At 43.0% G+C, this 20,125-nt stretch overlaps 1 protein-coding gene across 1 annotated transcript in view; it reads right to left on the reverse strand.

The window, feature by feature from the left end:
* gpc3 (glypican 3) overlaps positions 1–20,125 on the reverse strand; it is a 97,510-nt gene that overhangs the window by 5,348 nt on the left and 72,037 nt on the right. Inside the window, exon 7 of the mRNA XM_019884422.1 lies at positions 11,806–11,992. Within this exon, the coding sequence (XP_019739981.1) occupies positions 11,806–11,992 (187 nt within the window). The remainder of the gene's footprint in view (positions 1–11,805; positions 11,993–20,125) is intronic.

Below are 20,125 nucleotides of genomic sequence, written 5' to 3' on the forward strand. Positions count from 1 at the left end.
CCGCAATAGATTTACAATCTTGTGTGTGATTAATGTGACCAATGTTGCCTTTCATTTGAGCAAAACAGGCCCCTGCCCCCATTCACAACCACCCAAACCCTCCATTTTGAGACCATCACGCCACCACCTTGCTAGTGTACCCCTCGCTCGTTTTATTGTGGCCATTTGAGCTCAAGTTACAAGCCAGGGGAGAGGTCAGCAGTGCACCCATCGATTGGTGACGCTCTGGTTGTATATGGCTGTGAATGAGCCAGACGTATCACAAGTCAACAGCCGCCGATGCGTTTAAGCTCCAACTTCATGTTGTCTTAAGCCACAAGTCCCCAGGAGCAGGACAGGTCAGGGAATTGCGGTCTTTCGGGGTGAGCGGATGTTTGTTTGGATCCCCGGAGTGGGTCAAAGAGTGGCGGAGTGTCTGTATATACATGCGTGTATGCATGTGGACTCGTGGTGGTCTGTCTGTGCAAAAGGAAATGGGGGTAAAGGGGATGGGGGACTAGACTTTTCTTGACGGAGCTTGAGGCATTTTCTGTACAGTCTGTAGTTTTTGCTATGAGCTAGGCCTTCAAAAACAGCGACGTGAGGTGAAAAGCTACATTTAGTCACGTCCAAAGTCCAACGCAGTCAGATTAAGAATTATTTTTGTAAGACAGGACATCATAGGCAGGTTCCGAGAAATTGAGCATTTTTCTCTTTCTGTTTCTTTTAAGCAACTCTGCTGTGTTGCGATGTTAGTGTATGTTGTCGCAAATAACTTCTAAGATGAATAAAGTTCTCGTTACCACACATACTGTACGCTGCCAGGACATTATTAGAAATAACACTTTGGCAAAAAAGCTGAAGCTTTACATCGGGCCACTGCCTTGGTCTTCACTATCAGTCCCATGTTCTCGTTGGTGTGCATATTTGTAAGATTAGCGGTGATGAGAACAACTGAAGCTAGCGAGGCGAACCACTATTCCTATCAAGAATCAGCTTATCTTCATATCTCTGAATCACAAACACGCGCACACACACACACACACACACACACACACACACACACACACACACACACACCCCGTGCTGCCTGTAATAACATTATTAAATACAACGTAAAGCATTAATTCATTGCCATTGTGCTGATCCTTCTATTGTGCATGCTTTGGCCACTAAGGGGAAGTTTAATCCAGAAACATGGTGACACGTAGAGATGGAGGAGATGGTCAAAACTCCTCAGTAAACTGTAGTAATATTATCAGTTTTTCACCGAGGATACAGAATATATGCCGTTGTGTATTGTTATATTGTCTGTCTACACATGTTGTTCCACCGTTTGTGTTCAAATATCCATTGCTGAAAGTGATTTGTGTGTCAAAACTCTATATTAAAACTGTTCTGTTTGCACTGTGAGTGAGGTTAGCATTTCTTTAGTGATTACCCTGTTTATTTTCCCGATGTATTATGCATGGGATCAAGAGTTCTTCTGACTTTACTGAATCAGTACAATTGAAAAAACACAATCAGTATTTTTGTGGGCTATCACAGTAATGGAAGTTGAACTTTAAAATATAAATGATTGATATTTACGGCTACAATGTTACAACAACAGTTACCACAACAAAGCAAGGAAGTTGTTTGCTCCAAAACAATTTGCTGAGTTGTGTTTCCTCATATCCTTGAGTTGAGACAACTAGCTCCGCAAACTCTTATTTCTTTGTTGTGAAATACGGGAGTGCCAATTTTCACAACAGCAAAACTTTAACAAAAAATAAATAAAATATAAAAATAGTATTGTTGAATTGCCCAACTTAAAATGTTATCAATGTTTGTTGCCTTGATTTTTTTTAACTGTGTACACAGTTTATTATTAAAAAAAAAATTGCCTATGACTAAACATCAACCCTTTGATTCACATTCCATTACTGAGAGATGTTGCGTGACCATGTAGTGCTCCAATAGACAGCACACTTCAGGATCCGCCACTTTCTATCCTGCTTATCTTCATTAAAATCAATCAGAGCTGAGCGAGAGGTGGTGTACACCTTGAACTGATCGCGCACCAAGCAGAAAAATAAAACAATCTCTTCGTCTCATAACATTGCTTGTGACACAAGCCAAAGATAAAGCAGAACACACAGCCCGGCCTCTATTTTCGCGCTCAGCACAGGTCTAGTGCAAAGCAGCGTCTAATTGTGTGCAAGGGTGGAGTTTTTTTCCATTTGGTATTTTCGCAGGTGAGCGCAGTTAGAAACGGGTGTTTGTGCCGTTGTGGACGTGAACACAGCCGACAAGCTTCCCGGTCAACGAGCGCGGCTCCTCTCATTCCCCTTAAAATCATCTTTGACGTTGCAGAAGCTGAAATAGACTCTCGGAAGTCCAAGACCAACCCATGCAAAGTACGAAACAAGCAGACTTCCCACGGCTGGAGGATGTAAAGTTGGCCAAGGCTATCACAGATTGCTGCTGTGAAGTGGGCACTTGGAGACTGCCTTCCAACCCCGATTGTTTGTGTCCATGTGTGACCAGTGCATCCTGATGTTACCTGCTGGTATCTCGTCTGATGAATGTTCACCTTATAGTTGTGTTTTCCTGAAAATATGATTCCAACTCCAAGTTTTATGATCTCTGCTATTTATATTTAAATGATTCGCAGTGAGTATATATATTTCTTAAATACGGCTTAATTCCTTTCAATAAAGGTGAACATTGCCAGATGACATGATTGTTACAACCCCTTGGGTTAATATGTACTTTCATGGTCCAGTACAGTTTATTCAGTACATGTGCGCTATGCACAAAGGCTTTTTTGGGTTAGATAAGTATGTGGAATGTTAAGTCTCCAAACACAGGTGCTTCTTATGAAATTGGAGAGATGGTTTACATTGCTGCTACATTGGCAGACGCTGTGTGCACATAACACGCCAAAGCGGGTCAAATTTGATCTAGGTTCTCAACAAGAATTACCATCTTAGAAGACATTAAAGAGTCTGAGGTAAAGCAAATATTTGATCATTTACCTCATATCAACAAAACAAAGCGAATGTTACACTCAGCAAATTTGGAAAGTCTCTCTCTCTCTCTCTCTCTATCTCTCTCTGTCTCTCTCTCTAGAATTCTTGGTCAGTGTATGGAAATCAAACTCAATGAGAGAACCATACTCCTGCAGAAAGATGATCGGAGCTCTATGGATTCCCTTTGTGTCATCTGATGGTGGATGTGTGTAAGTGTCTGGTGAGGCGGGGGCTTAACCGATAAGGCGGTGGACTGTGATTACTGGCTTGTTATGCAACGCTCTGGTCAAATTATATTGCTTCTCTGACTTGACCTGAGTAATTTCTCATGACACTGCTGACTGAGAGCTGAGAATCAACTGAGGGAGCCGTGCAGGATGCTTCTGTCTGTGGAATGTGACCGTCTGCCTCCGCACCCACAGGCTGACCACAGGGGTGATCGGAGGGACTGGGAATGCTGGGCCAATACAAACGGAACAGACCGAGCAGGCCGTGCTTTGGGCCTGTGGGACAGCACTACTCTCTGAGTGGCCCTGGCCTCGCAACCTCCAAAACACTCTCAGTTGTGATGTTACAGAATAAGGGGAATAGGTGAAATCCTGTAAAGAGGTGGTGACGTATCTCTTGGAAAATTTAGAAATGCACAAGAAAAAGTTCCTTTTTGGGAGTGAGTGTTTCTGTTCCAACAGACTGCGTTAACCATGACTTTGGTTGACAAACACAAGTCAACACCTTTTAATTATCAGTGAGGGAAGTTGGCGTTTGTGAGAAGATAAGCCACTTGTATTTGATGTACACCGATGTCCTTGTTTTTAAAAGTCTTTATACAAGTGAAATGTAGTTATAGAAATGAGAAATTGAGAAAGTTGGAAGAGAAATAAAAACTGGAAACAGGGGCCTACATTTCAAACGAAAAAAATTCCTTTTACAGCTGTCAAGGCGGAAAGTGTGTGAGCAAGAGAGTGAGGTAAAAACTTTAACAAATCAAGCGTACAAAGACTTGATTCTGTGCGCGAGGCATGGCAAAGGTCTCATTCAGGGTGGGGAGCCCCATGCTCACAGAAAAGGCCTGTAACCTTGCAGAGCTCAGTTTGCTACTGTTGGATGGTCTGAGAGTGACTGGAAGTTTTTTTTTTTTTTGAGGGAGGATGAGACAACTAGGTTGTTATGAGGGTGAGAGGGACAAAGAACCAGAGAGTGCATAGGCTGTGCAATAAGCAGTCATGTGGACGAGTGTGTCAGCTTTTGCCTGAAGGAACTGCTGGCCAAAGAGCCTTTGAGGAACATATTCTTAAGGCGCTATCTTTATCATCCAATAATGAGTGAGGCTGGCTTCCCACAGAGATATTTACATATCTCAGCAGACGGCAGTCCAGAGAGAGAACACGAGCTGGCGTTTTGGGACATATGTTTTATGCCTGCAAACAAACACGCAGAGCTTTCTTTGCATTCATGCCCGATGAAAGACAGACTAGAATTACTACAATGAAGGACAATTTGGCTGTACACACAGAGATCCAGTTGAGTGCTTTCACTGACTATTTGGAGCTGGTTCCAGTGGTCAGCCTGTGGTTTTATGCAACAGCTCACAGCCGATTGACAAGAGTGCTCCAGCAATGCTCACGGCATTGTTGAATTCCATTCAAGAATGAGCTGCATAATCAAAAGCGAAGGCCGCAAGGAAAGAGCCACGGCTACGTGCGAAGAGGGAGAATTTTGGAGACGCATGTGAGAGCTGGGGGGTAACGTGTAACATGTAAATCAGCCGAGCCTTTAAGAAGTTCCTTCGGAGATTCCCACAAAATGGCTGCAGTGTGTTAATGTGGCAGCAAGCAACGGAGCAGTGAGCCTCGAGAATGGACCCGCTGTGTGCAGAGTGTTTGTGGACTGTGGCTGAGCTGATGGACACAACCCAGGAACGGGCCTGGAATCAATTTAGTGCGTCCAAAAGTGCCTGTGAATGTAAATAAAGCTCTTGAGCAAACAAACGCTTTTCCAAAAGGCACACACAAACAGAAATATGCATAAAGCCTACAAAATGAATCAAGCGCTGGTGGGCCCCCTTCATGAAAATGATGAGAATCCAGTCAGATCTGTGATTGTTTCCACCAAAATTCAAAACAGGGATCCCCTTCTGGCCTTTCAATAATCTTAAGGATTTTATCCCTGGAATCATATGAAAAGGCGGCATGGCAGAAAACCAGCAAGCGTTCAATAAGAGGGGAACTTCCTCCCTCTGTTCCTGCCCTCACTTTCCTCCAGTCTCCTTTCAAAACAGCACACACAGACACGCACGCGCACACACTCGTCCACACATAGCTGGGAACACAGTGGATCTAGTAAGAACCAGAGAGCACCATTGCAACTAGCCAAGCCTATTTACACAGATGGTGGCAAACGTCATCATTTTTGTGTGGGGCGTGGAGGAGGTGAGGAAGGAGCAGGATTGGCTGACTTAACAGAGGTTGCTTATGAGCTGAAAAAGAGATGAAAGTGTTGAACATTGGGCAGCGGGCATTAAGATGGTTTCACATTATACCATGTCCGGCTCTAGTGTCCATCAACCTTTTCACACCTCTGCTGCCCTCCAGAAATGTACAGCATTTTCACGACAGCAATATAGTCACTGATCATTCTAAACACAACATACAAAGGGGGTTTGCATATAGAACTCTTTTAATAGGATGGGATTTTTTTTTTTTTAGCAATTCCTGAGAAAATAAGGAGTGAATGCTGATCTAAGTGGTCTGCAAGGGGTGTATTTTGATTGGCGGTTGAATAAAATGTAATGACATGTAGTGCCACTACATTGCTGCTTTCTTGTCCATTATCTTGTCTTTAATTTCTTTATTTCTTTTTCTCTCGCAGAAAAATATTTTGGCAAATGATCGGTGGACTGAGAAAAGTCACACACAAAAAATGCAGAACAACTCAAATCCTGTGCAAAATGAAACACTTTTGCCAAAACAATATACACATTTATACAAACCATACTATGTTACCATATGAAACACACACATATGCACACACACATATGCACACACACGCACACACACACACACACACACACACACGCACACACACACACACGCACACACACACACACACACACACACACACACACGTTTTCATTATGATTAATTGTGTTTGAACCAGTTACACACTGCTGGATTAAACTTAAAACACAATTAGCAATTCTACCTCTCTGTGATTATATTACTGAAAGCGAAGTACACAGAAAGTGCAAACATAAATGTTAAATTCAAACTCAACACAGGCTCAATGCCGCAAACTATCCAAAACACGGTTTATTTCTCCATATCATCAAAATCAGTCATATATAATCACAACACAAAACATGTCCCAACCCTGTAAGCCCTGAAAACAGAGGAAAACAGTGTACTACCAGTACAGGCTAAAAGTATTTTTTCAGTAACAAAACAAATAAGGAAATCTGAAAAAAATGAATGAAATATTACACATCCAATCTCCTGGCTGAATATTTCCAAAGAAACACTGCAGGCAATATTCTCAATGGCAAGACAACATGGGAAGAAACGTCTTGAATGACGGCTCCATCGTTGCACAGCTGCGAGTTCGATCTGGTCACAAGCCTCTTCCATAGCCTGAATGAGGGGCACCGCAGCCTGGAGTCGGAAATCAGAAAACTTCCACCGGCATGCTGAGAAAAAAAATCTCTTCGATGTGGTTTAGAAATGGAAAATATGGGGGAAGTACAGCACTGTGAACTGTGGATGGTGTTCTGCGCGAAAGAGCAGAAGCGGTGAAATGACACATTGTCCCAGATGACATTGTGTTGCATCTGGTTATTTACTGTGACAAGGTGGTGCGACTGGTCCAAAATTGTCAGAACCAGTGTCGCAAGGGGTAATTTTGACAAGACGGTGGACGACGCCATTTTGTGAAATAGCAGCACAAAGGGTGAATAGGTCGAATTTATGGTAAATTTACATGTAAAAACATGTGCCCGATCATCACAATGCTCAAGTGGACAAAACGTACCTCCACGTACTCATGCCACAGCTGTTTGGTTCTTTCCGCATTCTTCTCAAAAGTCACTCGATAAAGTTGTTTGATTTGAACTTGATGTTTTTTTCAGTGATCCGCAATGTGGCATAATTCAATTCAAATTCGGCATTTCAAAGAATATTTACCCAGTTAGGTAATCTCATGCTTGATGAGTGGGTACGTACTCCAGAGGCCCAACTATTTTTATTAAAAAAAAAAAAAAAAAAAGTCACGCTTACACAAAATGTGCCCTGTAAACCTTGCTTGTACAATTAAAGGTTTTGCAAGAATGACAATTTCAAAAGTCCTCCACGACATCATTGTCTGACGCATCTCCTCGGGCACGTGGTGCGTGCGTGGCCACCACATGTAGAAAATCTTGCACTGAGAGAGCATGCTCGCGATAGCTCACATAATCAGCTGGAGAACATAATATACTGAAAGTACAAATACACAGCAAACAGAGTGGATATAGCGTGAGCCACAATGTCTGGAATATGGCTGCTCGGATGAAAACATGTGGTAAACACTAATGTGGAGAAGCGGCGCCGTGTGACTCACCTATCAGGTGCCGGGAGTCAAAGGTCACAGCTGCAGCTAATTTACATGCCAGGTTCTCGCACTGGCAACGTGTATGGGTGTTAATTTGACCCACATCCAGAGTGCACAATGTTTAGGTTCCCAGTGTATCAACCGAAAGTTATCAAAGGTGGTTTTTTTTTGGGGTTTTTTTTTTGGTCACATTCTACTCTTCCCCTGCATTCACTCACCACATTCCTCTTTCTTTTACACAAAGACGAACAGTTTGACATGATGGCAATATTTCCACTTTGGAATTTGATAACCTGCCGTTTTAATGAAATGCTCCGAAGCTTCCAGAAGAAAAGCTTTCCTTTGGGGTACTTAAAATGACCGAGCGTCTGAGTGCACCGTTATTACAAGAGGTCTATTCACGTGGCTCCTGCTGAGGACATTGAGTTACAATGCGTATCCAGCCGGGCAAAAAAAAAAAAAAAAAAAGTGCTCTGGCTTTCAACGGTCTTAATATCAACCTAGTTGATGGTAAAAAAATATTAGAAATAATTATTGTAAAATAATTCTGTAATATCATGACTTCAATAATGTGAAAACTTGAGTTTGTTCCTGACTTCATTCGAGTAACTTTTTTCCTACAGAATTACTTTTTATTAAGTTATGATATTGATTGGAAGTCTTCTAGCATCATTAGTATTTTGTCTTTTCAGAGAGGCCCTAATATGGCTTTGTACAATAAAATAACCTTTCATTGGAGGAATTCCAATTTATACTCATTTTACTTTAGTCCTAAGATATAACTTGCATTTCACTTTACATTGAATGGTGTAGTGAGCGATGTACTTCTTTTGCCGTTTTACCCCCTCCACCCAAAAAAAAAGTATACATTTCGACAAGACAATAAAGAAAGAGTTTAGTCATAGAGGGTGAACGGTTTGAGGCCAGTTGTGAAAGCATAAAAACACAGGTGAGCCCTCATCAACATCCATTCATCACTGCCCACACCGTCACGTTCAATACATGATAAATAATAATTCTTGCAGAGTACAAAAAAAACAACAACCCATCAAATATTTAGCATATCATCCTTAATTGAACATATATTTCTGTTTCATTTTTAAAGATTTTCTTATGAAAGTATTTATAGTTGTGACATAAGTGTGACAATTGAGCACGTGGTGGTGCAGGCGACGAAAGTGAATGTTCTAGACAATGTTCTGCAAACCACTGTGACAAATGTGAAGGAATGCTTAAGAAGATCCATCCAGTCATTTTCTATGTCACTTGCCCTCAGTAGGCTAGCGTGAAACTGGATCAGTTGAAATTCGCCGAGAGACGGCGTACACCCTCAACTGTTCGCCAGTCAAGTCATTTGCAGTGACAACACAACTCCACACAGAGATGTTCCAACAGAGACTCAACTCCTGACTGTGAGGCAGATGTAGTAGCCACTCGTTCACCGTGTTGCCACTCACGAGGAGGTAAGGTAGAAAAATCAAATAAAAATGTAAAAAAACAACAACAACAAAAAAGCCTCAAATGATTTAGCAGTTCCGTAGCACAAAGCACAGCAGGGAATGACACGTCATCAGAGGTCACAGTAAAGACTGATTTGTGCTTGGCTGCTGGTGACGGGTCGGGGGGCAGGGCGGAGGGGCCGGGAGGTTGTCCCTGTCCTGGAATAGCTCTCCTGGCCTGGAATGTTTTGGGGAATGTTCGGCAAGAGGAATGATTGGTCAAGAGGGGAACTGTGTGTGTGTGTGTGTGTGTGTGTGTGTGTGTGTGTGTGTGTGTGTGTGTGTGTGTGTGTGTGTGTGTGTGTAGAAGTAGCAAAGGTAATCAGTCAGTCATGGAATCCGTGTTGAGGGCGAGTGGGGACAGATCAACCATTAGGCACGTTTTGGGTACATCCTCTGTGTGTTTGGAGGTTGACAACTAAGCATGCGGGCATCTCTGCCCCGCGTCGGACCTCTCAGCACCTTATTGTTGTGCCTTCTGTCACCTTTCTGTTTTGAGTATTTGTCTGTGTCATGTGTTGAATCGTCCTTGCACTCCTGGCTTTGGGAAAGCAGGATTGGCTCGTCCATTCAATAGCCCCACAGATTCAGATTCAGATTCAGAAAACTTTATTTATCCCCGTGGGGCAATTAGAGTTGTGCGAGAGCGGCTTATTGTAGAGACAGTAGGAGCAAGGAAAGACATAGGATAAGAGTAGCTTAGCAATAAGAGTAGCTCAGACATCCAGCCCATTAGCCCTCATGCTCTGTAGGTTGACCTTTGAACCTCAATCCCCCAGTCCCATATTTGACCAAAACAGCCTGAAAGGGCCATGCAAGGTCAGCATTTTGATGGGTCATTGCAGGCTATCAGCCGCTATCTGTGTGTCTGCCAATGAGTGGGGACTTACCAAGGTCTGCAAACATTTCTAGCTTACATGCACAGGGGCCCAAACAGCCTGGGGACGGTCACAAAATTGAAGCAAAATCGAAATCTGGGAACACACATCCCAACATTTAATATCTTAAAAGTTTCTTCTGTTGTCGAGATTACAAATACTGTACACAACACACATTGCCACTCCTCCTTCAAAACAGTTGTCGAACGAAGGCGGACCTGTAAGAAGAAGGCTAAAGGGAATTTTCAAATGGAGCTTTGCTTCTATAGCTTTAATGTCCCACTGACTTAACCTTCAGCAGCTTGTAAAGAAATAAGACACAGTTTGATGTGCCTGGAAGTGAGACATTAAGAGTCCAGAAGCGATGGCATGAGGCTCTCACGGCCATGTCCGCTGGAAGTGACGGCCCTCCAAGATTCCCGTGTTAACCTCTGCTTCTTACTTTTGCTCCCTGCCCAGAAAACCCAAATCTCTGCCATAACATCCCCAACAGGCGGACTACTCCCTTGGCCTTGTTTGCTCAGCTGCACTGGCTTTGTGTCGGCGTGTTGGGCTCCCTTGTTCCCGCTCCCCGGCAGTTTTCTCCCTCTTTTTCTGTTTGATTTCTTTTCTGCAAGCAGTTTGTAGCCTCAGTTGCTCTTTGTTTGGTCTAAGCCGAGCCCGTCTGACCATTTTAACTGACAGCCTTGAGGTCAAGAGGTTGACTCGAGGCGGCTACCTGAGGAAGTCTCACGTCTTCCACCTCATAGTGTCACCTTTGTGTCAAGATGTACAGTCGTCATGTAAACACCTCTGCTTGTGTTTGGACTCTGCTCACTTTGACTCACTGCAGCGGGAAACTTGCCGTGCGCTAACCAGTCAAAAAGCTCAAGTTTGGTTAATGAACAACTACTTCATAGCCTGTGACCGAAATGTTTTCACAGACTGTCTCATAAAGTCAAGTGCATGTCTTTTAAAGTGAGAACAAACCATTATTGTCACCTGAACCCAGCAGCCGAGTTCAGTCTAGTGACTGACAGTCGGTGGAAGAGCAATTCTGCACACCGTGGTGCCCATGTCTGTCTGCTTTGGCTGAGAAAAGTCTCACCAAACTGGGACGAATCATAACATCAGACCACCGTACCAACCGCTCACCAGAACATTGTGAAACCTATCAACGACTGCCAGTTCATGCCGCGACTGCTTGGATCCAGCAGTTTCAGGTCAGGAAACAGCAGTCTTTTCCAAGAGCTCAGGGTGCCCAAAGAGCACACAATTACGCTAACTTTAAACTTGAAATATAGGCAATTACAGTATAATCACTTTTCGAGTAATGTCAATTTTTTTATTTATGTATTTATTTATTTATTTATTTACAGAAATTGACTATTTTCAGTCAGGCAATCCCTATAAATAGTGGGGGTCCACTATATGGCTTTGATATGGGGGCAGTTTAAAATAGGGCTATGCAAAGCTACGAAATTCACAGCACATTGAAAGAATGAATTGGAACAACACAAGCAAACACACAACAACAATGGGTGAGGTGACAGATTTGAGTTGGTAGTTGGTATGACTAATGGCAACAAAAAAGGAGACTATTGTCTACACAACTAACTACAGCATTAGTGTCTATTTTTGTCATTTGAAGCTGTGTGTCCTGAAGTATGACGATGACATGCTGGTTAAGAGTCGGCTTGATCAATGGGCGACCAGAGGTCGTTTCCATCACCCATATGGTATTGGCTCTGGCTGACCAGGTGGAAACAGTACATCATTGTACCTAATATTACCTGCTTTTGTACAGCTCTGGTCAGTCGAACGGGTACCCACCAATGGACAAAAAAAGGTCATAAATAAATGAATCCATCTAACCTGCAAAGACGCGTAAACGTTTGCGTCGTGGTGGTGGTCCCAGGCCCGACATGCCAGTGCACTCGTCCTCATCATCACAGTCGCCGCTTGGGAATCCCTCGTCGCCTTCATCGCTCCACCCGACCACCCCATTTGCGCGCGTCCGGGCCCTCCAGCGTTTTTCAGACACTGTTACATGACGCAGCAACTATGGAAGGAACAGAAAGTGGCGAAGCCAATCAGCGCATTGACAGTAAAGCCAGTAAAATGCATGATGTTCATTCAAGGAGTGACTAGAATGAGCCACATTAGGATTTTATTTTGTAGGGTATGAATCACCGAAAGCAACACCAAAATCACTCGCAGTCTGCAAACAAATTGTTATCCATGCATCCATCCAGGGACGTAGCCAAAAGTTTTTCAGTGTGGTGGCCAGGCCACGGGTGGCCGTGTGTGCATCTGTGATTCTTTATCATACACTCCATAGTCAGGGTTTCATGGAATAAAATTCACACATACCAAGAATCTCAATGTTACCTCTTTTCCTTAGATTTGTTCCTGTTTATATTATGAGTGTGTGTGCAAGACTTGTGTGTGTGTGTGTGTGTGTGTGTGTGTGTGTGTGTGTGTGTGTGTGTGTGTGCATTTTACTTCATAAGACCATGACTGTGGATAGTATGATAAACCATAAACCATGACTTCTCAGCCATAATGTTAGCTTGACTGACATGGGGTGGCCATGGCCAAACCTGGCCGCTCTGTAGCTCTGACCCTGCATTCATCACCCATTTTCAAAAGCGCTAGTCCTCATCAGTGTTGCGGGTGTGCTAAAGCCTATCCCAGCTGACTTCAGGCAAGAAGTATTATCGGGTTCAATGTCTGTTTTTAAAATACGGGAGGAATGTGCTGTACTATGAGAAAATCCACAAAAACATGCAAGCTCCACACAGGAAGACCGGAGCCAAAATCTGAACCAAGGAATTATGGACTTGAAGATGACATACTTACTCCTCCATGTGCTACTTACACTGTAATTATATATACCAAGTATAAATTTTGTTTCATTATCTATGTTAGTATTTTGATGACAAGAAAATCATTCAATAATTCGCAATTTGTCAACCAATCAAGGTGCTTAGACGTGACCTCTTTGTTCTACCTGAATCTTGATTCGTCATTTACCAAGATAACTTGTGGCCATGCTGTGTAAATTCTCTTTCGTCACATCAGTTGTCACAGCAGATTGTAAGCATGAGTTGGCCTCTTGGCTGAAAAGCAGCTTAACTCGGATACTTGCCAAGAAATATACAGAAGCTCTTAATATGTTATGCAGAACATAACGGAAGTGTCTTACTGAGCACTGTGGCAATGCAATCTCAGAAAAAAAGCGCAATTGTTCACATTTATTGCGGTGTGTAATTCCATTCTTAAAATCATGTTAAACATCACAACTTGAAAGGGGGAAACATTCTTACGATTCATTACCAAAGGATGAATGGGGCTGGGGGGTAGGAGTTCATTCTTGTACCAACTGGTGAAAAAATGTGAGTGAGTGCAGAGACGACCTCGCTTGTCGTGCTCTGACCATCTTTCAGCCTCCTTAACATTGCACATGATTGAGAGCCCTGCCAAGCTCGCAGATGTGCTAAATTCCAACTGCCTGCCTCGCGAGTTCCTCCTTTCATCTCGCCGCTCTGCCTCCTTGTATGCTTTTTATTGAGTTCCTTCTATCTGCATACGTCAGCGCGATTGTTGTTGTGTTCGTTGTTTAGGCTTTCTCTGGGAGAAAATGTAGTTCATATGTGCTGTGTCTCCGGTCAGCTGTGATTGGACTTTGTGTTTGTGTGCGTGTATAAGCAATAGACAGAGACAGCTGAAGTATAAAACTCTAATCACAAACTGATGTCAGTCTGAGGATAAACAAACCCGTTCTCTTCCTTGCCATACAAACTCGTCGGTCTGGGTTTTACAAGTGACATCAACTCAAGAATTCAGACAGACGCAGCACACAATCACTTCATTTCACTATGCCCACGGAAAGAGACCTCAATTTATATCCCGACACGATAAAAGAGCAAACTTTTCTAAAAGGCTATTTACATACACATTAGGATGGACAAGCAGCCTTCTACGGGCAGAAAGGACGATACATAGGTGAGACAAGAGGTGTCACTTGAGAACAAATTCTCTCAATGATGAGTGGGAGTTAAATGTACTAAACGGACTCCTTTAAGGCAGGACACTGTTTGTACACTTTGGCCAGAGTCCTCCACAGATTTACTGACTTGGAGAAATTTCTTCTCATCGTGCCTAGCAACCTGTTTGGACTTTGTGAGGGCCCCTTGTAGCCCATCTAAGGCAAACAAAACACTTGAAAAGAGGCACAATGATGCAATGGTTCAGGAGAAATTAGGGGGGGGGGGGAAACATGACAAAAAAAAAAAGAAAAAAAAACCCACAAGAATGGCAGAACTGCCCCAATGTGAAGTTGCGCAAGCACCATTAAGAGTAACTGATCACCTGCAAGCAAACACACCTTAAGACAAACACTCCAACTGCCATTTGACTAAATGCTCACGACGAGACACGTCAAGTGTTTATTTTGTCTTACAGGACTCAATCTGATTTATATGACATTGTCAATCAAAACTAAACTTGGTAAAGGTAGAATTGTTGATGGAAATGCTCACCATTTTGCATGGTCGAGGACTAAAATGCAGGGAAACAGGGAGGCAAGACCGGGGAGCATGAGGAATCTCCAAAATATTTATTCACAAAAGACAAAAAGGCAAGCACGGTGCATGGAATCAGAAAGACTATAGTATCAGAATAAAAAACAAAAACAAAAACAGGAGATAAATTAAACCAAAAACTGGGAGTGCATTGATCACACCTGGGAACAAGACAAGACGAGAACACGACAAGACAGAAACAGAAGCAACAGAAATAATCCGAAGAAGACGGGGAAGTGATGATAAATACCTCACACGAGTGATGAGAGGGAACCGATTGGTCGAAACAAGGGACCGGGCTCACGAGAACACGAGGACACAAAAATCTGATGACACAGACAAGACATGGAAACAGCGACAGGAAAATCTGACAAAACTAAATCCAAGCAAAACAAAATGAACAAAAACATATCGTGACAGAAATGACCTCAGTTCAACTCGAATTTATGTGTCGAGCATTTCCAAAAAAAAAAAACACTGCTCCATACCAAGTGCTGTAATGGAGTAAAGAAAGTGAGTAGAAAAACACAGCATAAACGTTTTGGAATCAAACATAAGACGTTTCTTTCAGTCCTACACAAGGAGAGCAACGTCAGTATCATGCCAGATATAAATACGAGCACAGGCACAGTGGCTGAGAAGTAAGATGTTTTTTCAAGAATTGGACAAAAACGTGGGCAGCATAATGATAGCAGTGGTGGAAGCGAGCAGTAGCCCTGCGCGGTGCCCTTTTCCACAAAGGGGTGGGCCTCTGGGCCTCTGTGGCAGGGCGCGGTGGCTTCTCCCCACCGGCTGCTGGCCTCTGCCTTGGCAGTGCGAGCAGGGGAGGGCTGGATTGTATGTTTGTGTCACAAGTGACGCGGCTCTTTTGGCATGGCTCGAACCGTGATCTGGAAGGAGCAATCGAGATTCACCACAAAACCTCAAGTTGCTTCACCAGGGACTTTCGTGGAATTAAATAAAGACAAAAACCCAAAGCGCAGAGGAGCATTGGGATAGATAAAAGAGACATTGTTGACAACTGCACAGTCTGTTTTCCATTAAAGCTAGTCTTTTTTTTTGTAAGACCCGCAGGTATGAGCCTCCAACCGATTGTGGGTTCAACTCCCCTTAGCGCAAATCAGACCGAGGAAATGCTCACTTTCCAGGGGCTGCGCTCAAAGTTGTGTGGAATCGTGCTGAATGCAGGCCAGCTCAGACAGAAACCCAGAAAGCACAAAGGGCTGTCACAGCCTCCCACACAGGACATGAACTCCACACGGGGTCACTGCTGGACACAACAGCTGCAAAAGAGCCACGGTGGACGTCCACTGATACAAATAAACCTGCTCCCACTGGTGGAATTTTGTCATTCATGCCGGCGCGTGAAAAATAGGAAGGACGAAGACGGAACAGAAACATGTATCATCTTGTGTGTGTGATCTCCACGGAGTTTGAACGAGCACTGTTGCAAGTGACAGACAGCGAGTAATGAAGACAGAACATGTTCGAAAAAAGGGTCTCCTTCTCAGGTCCTGTCTTATGTTCTTCTTCTCAATGCAGAGGACATGTCTGGACAAGAAGCGTATGACTCGGCCCAGGCGGAATCTGCTGCTCACAAAGTTTCTATCAATGCGTCAACACATCTTGTCTACAAATCTAATCTAGACAATTTGGGGCCCAACTTCCCCAAGAGACGATTGCTTTCCAGACATATCTATTTTTGCAAAAATCTTGGTTTCACCTTATCTTTTGGACCGTTTCCAGAATCATCAATTCGATCGCGAAAATCCCCCAAAACAGTTTGAGCTTTGAAATGAGCATGGAGTGTGAGTTAAGGCGGACTTTGGAAAATAACATCAGAACATTTCGTTCTTCATTGAGACTTAATGAAATCTAGCATCTTAATGTGACCATCTTTTCACCTTTCACTTTTTACATTTCACAGACAGTCATTGTTTTGGCACATCAACACTTGGGACTTTTTTTCATCATGTACACCTTTTCTGGTGTGTGGCCTTAATACGCCGAAGTAAATAAATATGTGGCAAGTTAGTACAAGGTTCCCTCTTGACATAGTCGTGGCGCATTAGGGATCATTACAAAATATTTTCCTTTACATATAAAACAGCCACCGTCAAGAAAATAAACAAAGATTTGTAAGACCAGTAGGTCAGTTGTGGACTTGCAAGACAAACAAACACCCGAAAAGCACCACCAATGACGAAATGGTTCATGGCATTTTAGGAAAATAACCTGAAAGATGAGAACACCAAAAGTAATTGTGGCCCTGCGTCGAATGGGGTTTGTGCAAACACAGCCATGTGTAACTTACCACCTGCCAGCACACACACCTCAGCACATAAACATTCAAACTGCCATCGTGACTGACTCATCAGACATTTCGTTCAGTATACCCGCACAATCTAGTAAGTAAAGCCCCCTCTGCTTAGCTAAACAGTGGGAGAGAAAAGTACATTATTTATCCGCAACACTAAAATAGCAAAGCTATGGATCCTTTGGCGGTGTACTTGTGATGTCATCATGACCTTCGGGAGGGCGGGGGGATATTGTATTTGGTTTCTCCTGACCGCTTTACTGACCAACTCCTGTTTAATTGTATGAAACAGACACAGAGTGAAGGAAAAGTAAGAGGAAACCGTTACTCCAGTAATTGCTATAAATAAGCGTGCAGTCACTTTCACAACAAGCTGTCAACTCACCAAGACCATAGCCCTTTGGTCGTACCAAATATGAAAATAAAACCACACTACCGCATGACATCAGGGCGACAATATGTCAAAAACCAGCATTGGCTTGGAACAAATTCTAAGTCCCAAAGACTCACATGAAGAGAGTGCGGTTGGTCGTGCCTGTCTCTGACAAACCAACAAACAAACAAAACCATTAAAAGCAGCCGCACGTAAACAGTCCCCAGTTTCCAAAAGAGAAAATAAATTGTATCCACATTTGCATCAAAATGTACGTATCACTCAAAGTTATTTAAATCAGTTGCACAGTTACTGTATAATATAGCTACTGTTACATACCACAAAAGGGAAAATATTTAAAGACCAATTTCGAACAGGTGCATTTTTAGGCGCCACAAATATTTTGAAAATTTTGATATATGCTGGGCCCGAACAATAGTTTCTTAATAAGTTAAAAACAGCCTTGTTCACATGTCTGTCCATCAAAGAACTACATTTTATGTGGATTTGGACTAAAATGTGTTTTTTGATCCACATATGTGCCACCTCACCATAAAGTTATGAAAGCATTAGCAAAGTTACTTTTGTACTTCTGTGATACTTCTGAATTAATGTAATCAGAACAACTGCAAAATGTAAAACTATGGCATTTGAATTGAATACATTTACGTTCCTTTAACAAGACACTGAAGCCCAAACAACAGAATATCAACAATTTTCTAAAAAAGTCATTCAGTGAGCAATATAAAGTACATTCTGATGAACTTCCACACTTTTTCACAAATCCAATCATTCTTCTTTTTTTTTTCTTTACACAATCACATTGCATTGTTTATTGTTATCGGCTTGAATCATTAGGCCACAGGGAGTGTTAAAAGAAACCCAAACCTCAGAAATGTGAGTCAGACGTGCTAACCGCTAGTCCTGCCATGACAAGCATGAACACACACTTACTGACATCAGACCAATTAGGGTTTCCGTTACAATCAACAACCTCTATTTGAATGCATCAACAGTCACTGAAAAGCCAACAGAGAATCGAGAAGACAAGCGGGAAAACGACACTGAATTAGAAACCCAAGTCGCCGAGAAAAGCAACGCTGCCTGAGCAAACGCAAATACAGATGATTATGAAATCCTAGCGGAAAGATTTTTAAAGTTGGTCTGCGGCATCTAAAACCGATCACCGTAAGGCTTCGACACACTGATACAAATGTTACAACAGAGAAACCAGAAAAATGCCCCATGCATTTCAATGCCTTCATTGGGGACTCACCCAACATATTCCAAATCTTCATCCCACCATTATAGAAACCATCAACACTGTACAAACGTGGACTATAATAGTACGCAAGTGTGCCACATACATAAGCTGGAGCCCTTTAGAATCAGTATTTATCCATCCATCCATTTTCCGATCCGCTTATCCTCACGAGGGTCGCGGCGGGTGCTGGAGCCTATCCCAGCCGTGTTGGGGCAGTAGGCGGGGGACACCCTGAACCGGTTGCCAGCCAATCGCAGGGCACGCACAGATGATCAACCATCCACACTCACACTCACACCGAGGGCCAATTTAGAGTGTTCAATCAGCCTGCCATGCATGTTTTTGGAATGTGAGAGGAAACCGGAGTACCCGGAGAAAACCCACGCAGGCCTGGGGAGAACATGCAAACTCCACACAGGGAGGCCGCAGCTGGAATTGAACCTGGTACCTCTGCACTGTGAGGTCTACGACTGGACCACCGGGCCGCTCATCAAAAATGTCGCTAATGCTAATTTGAATGAGGAGGAAACAGCAAAGTAATGAGGTAAATCAATCAAATTAAAAAGAATGAAATTGATGTTTCTTTGTCACACTGCATCAATCGAAAGCTGCTTCTTCTGGTGTGCCCGCGTTGTCTCCCTGGGACCAGTCTGAGAGAGACAGCTATACCGATCATTGAGGCATTATTATGAATCACACAGAAGTAGGCAGTACTGATGTCTTTGCAGCAGCCAGTCATATTACAATGGGATGTCCTGCCTTGAAGTGAGATTCATAATAACGTTTCAACTACTCTCTAAGCTCATCCATGCGGCACTAGTGCTGTTCTGCACAAAGGACAATGACTAATGACAGTGAGTACTGTTAATTATTACACTTAGTGTCTTTAAAACAACTAAACGACTGTCTAAAGGAAAGCCCCGCTAGTACTTAAATGTGAATGCTAATTAGCATCTATGTTGCAATTCTTTAATCCTTTGAGCAAAAGATTAGCACAAATGTTTCAACAACAATATGTCGACAAAGTGTAGTTCTCATTGTTTTATGTTTAATCAGTTTCGTTTGCTAGCTTCAAGTCTCTTTTTTGAAGATTTGATCAACTATTTGTCACATTGCTGTTTAGTGTCAAGTGTGTAGAGTTGAGTTCCCTGCCACCACAGAGCGCTCGTATCTCAAGTTTGTGCTGACAAGTCAGAGCAAAAATTGAACGACAGCATGTATCCCAAAACGTGTCACTCATATCTCAAGGCAGCACTGTATTAGAATTTAAATGTAAATGTTGGTCAGAATTTCTGAGCCTTGCAGTAGAACAAGAAACAACAGTGATTGGGATCGCGTTAATATTGAAAAGTCTGACTCCCAAAACTGTTCATGAAGGTAATAAAGGAAATGGACCTTCTACACCTTAAATTCTACGCCAGGCAGGCAGGCAACCCGACTTAGAAAGATACATAAAGTATGACAGCAGACACTTTTCCACGCTCTGAGTCATGGAAAGCTCCAATGCAGAGTTCTGCAGTCCCACCTGCAGCTCACGGCTCATCACTCAACTTTTATTCAATGTGAAATGTATAGAGGGAACAAACCGCTCTCTCTCTCTCTCTCTCTCTCTCTCTCTCTCTCTCTCTCTCTCTCTCTCTCTCTCTCTCTCTCTC

The sequence above is a fragment of the Hippocampus comes genome, unplaced genomic scaffold, assembly GCF_001891065.2.
Source record: "Hippocampus comes isolate QL1 unplaced genomic scaffold, H_comes_QL1_v1.1 scaffold156, whole genome shotgun sequence".
NCBI lineage: Eukaryota > Metazoa > Chordata > Actinopteri > Syngnathiformes > Syngnathidae > Hippocampus > Hippocampus comes.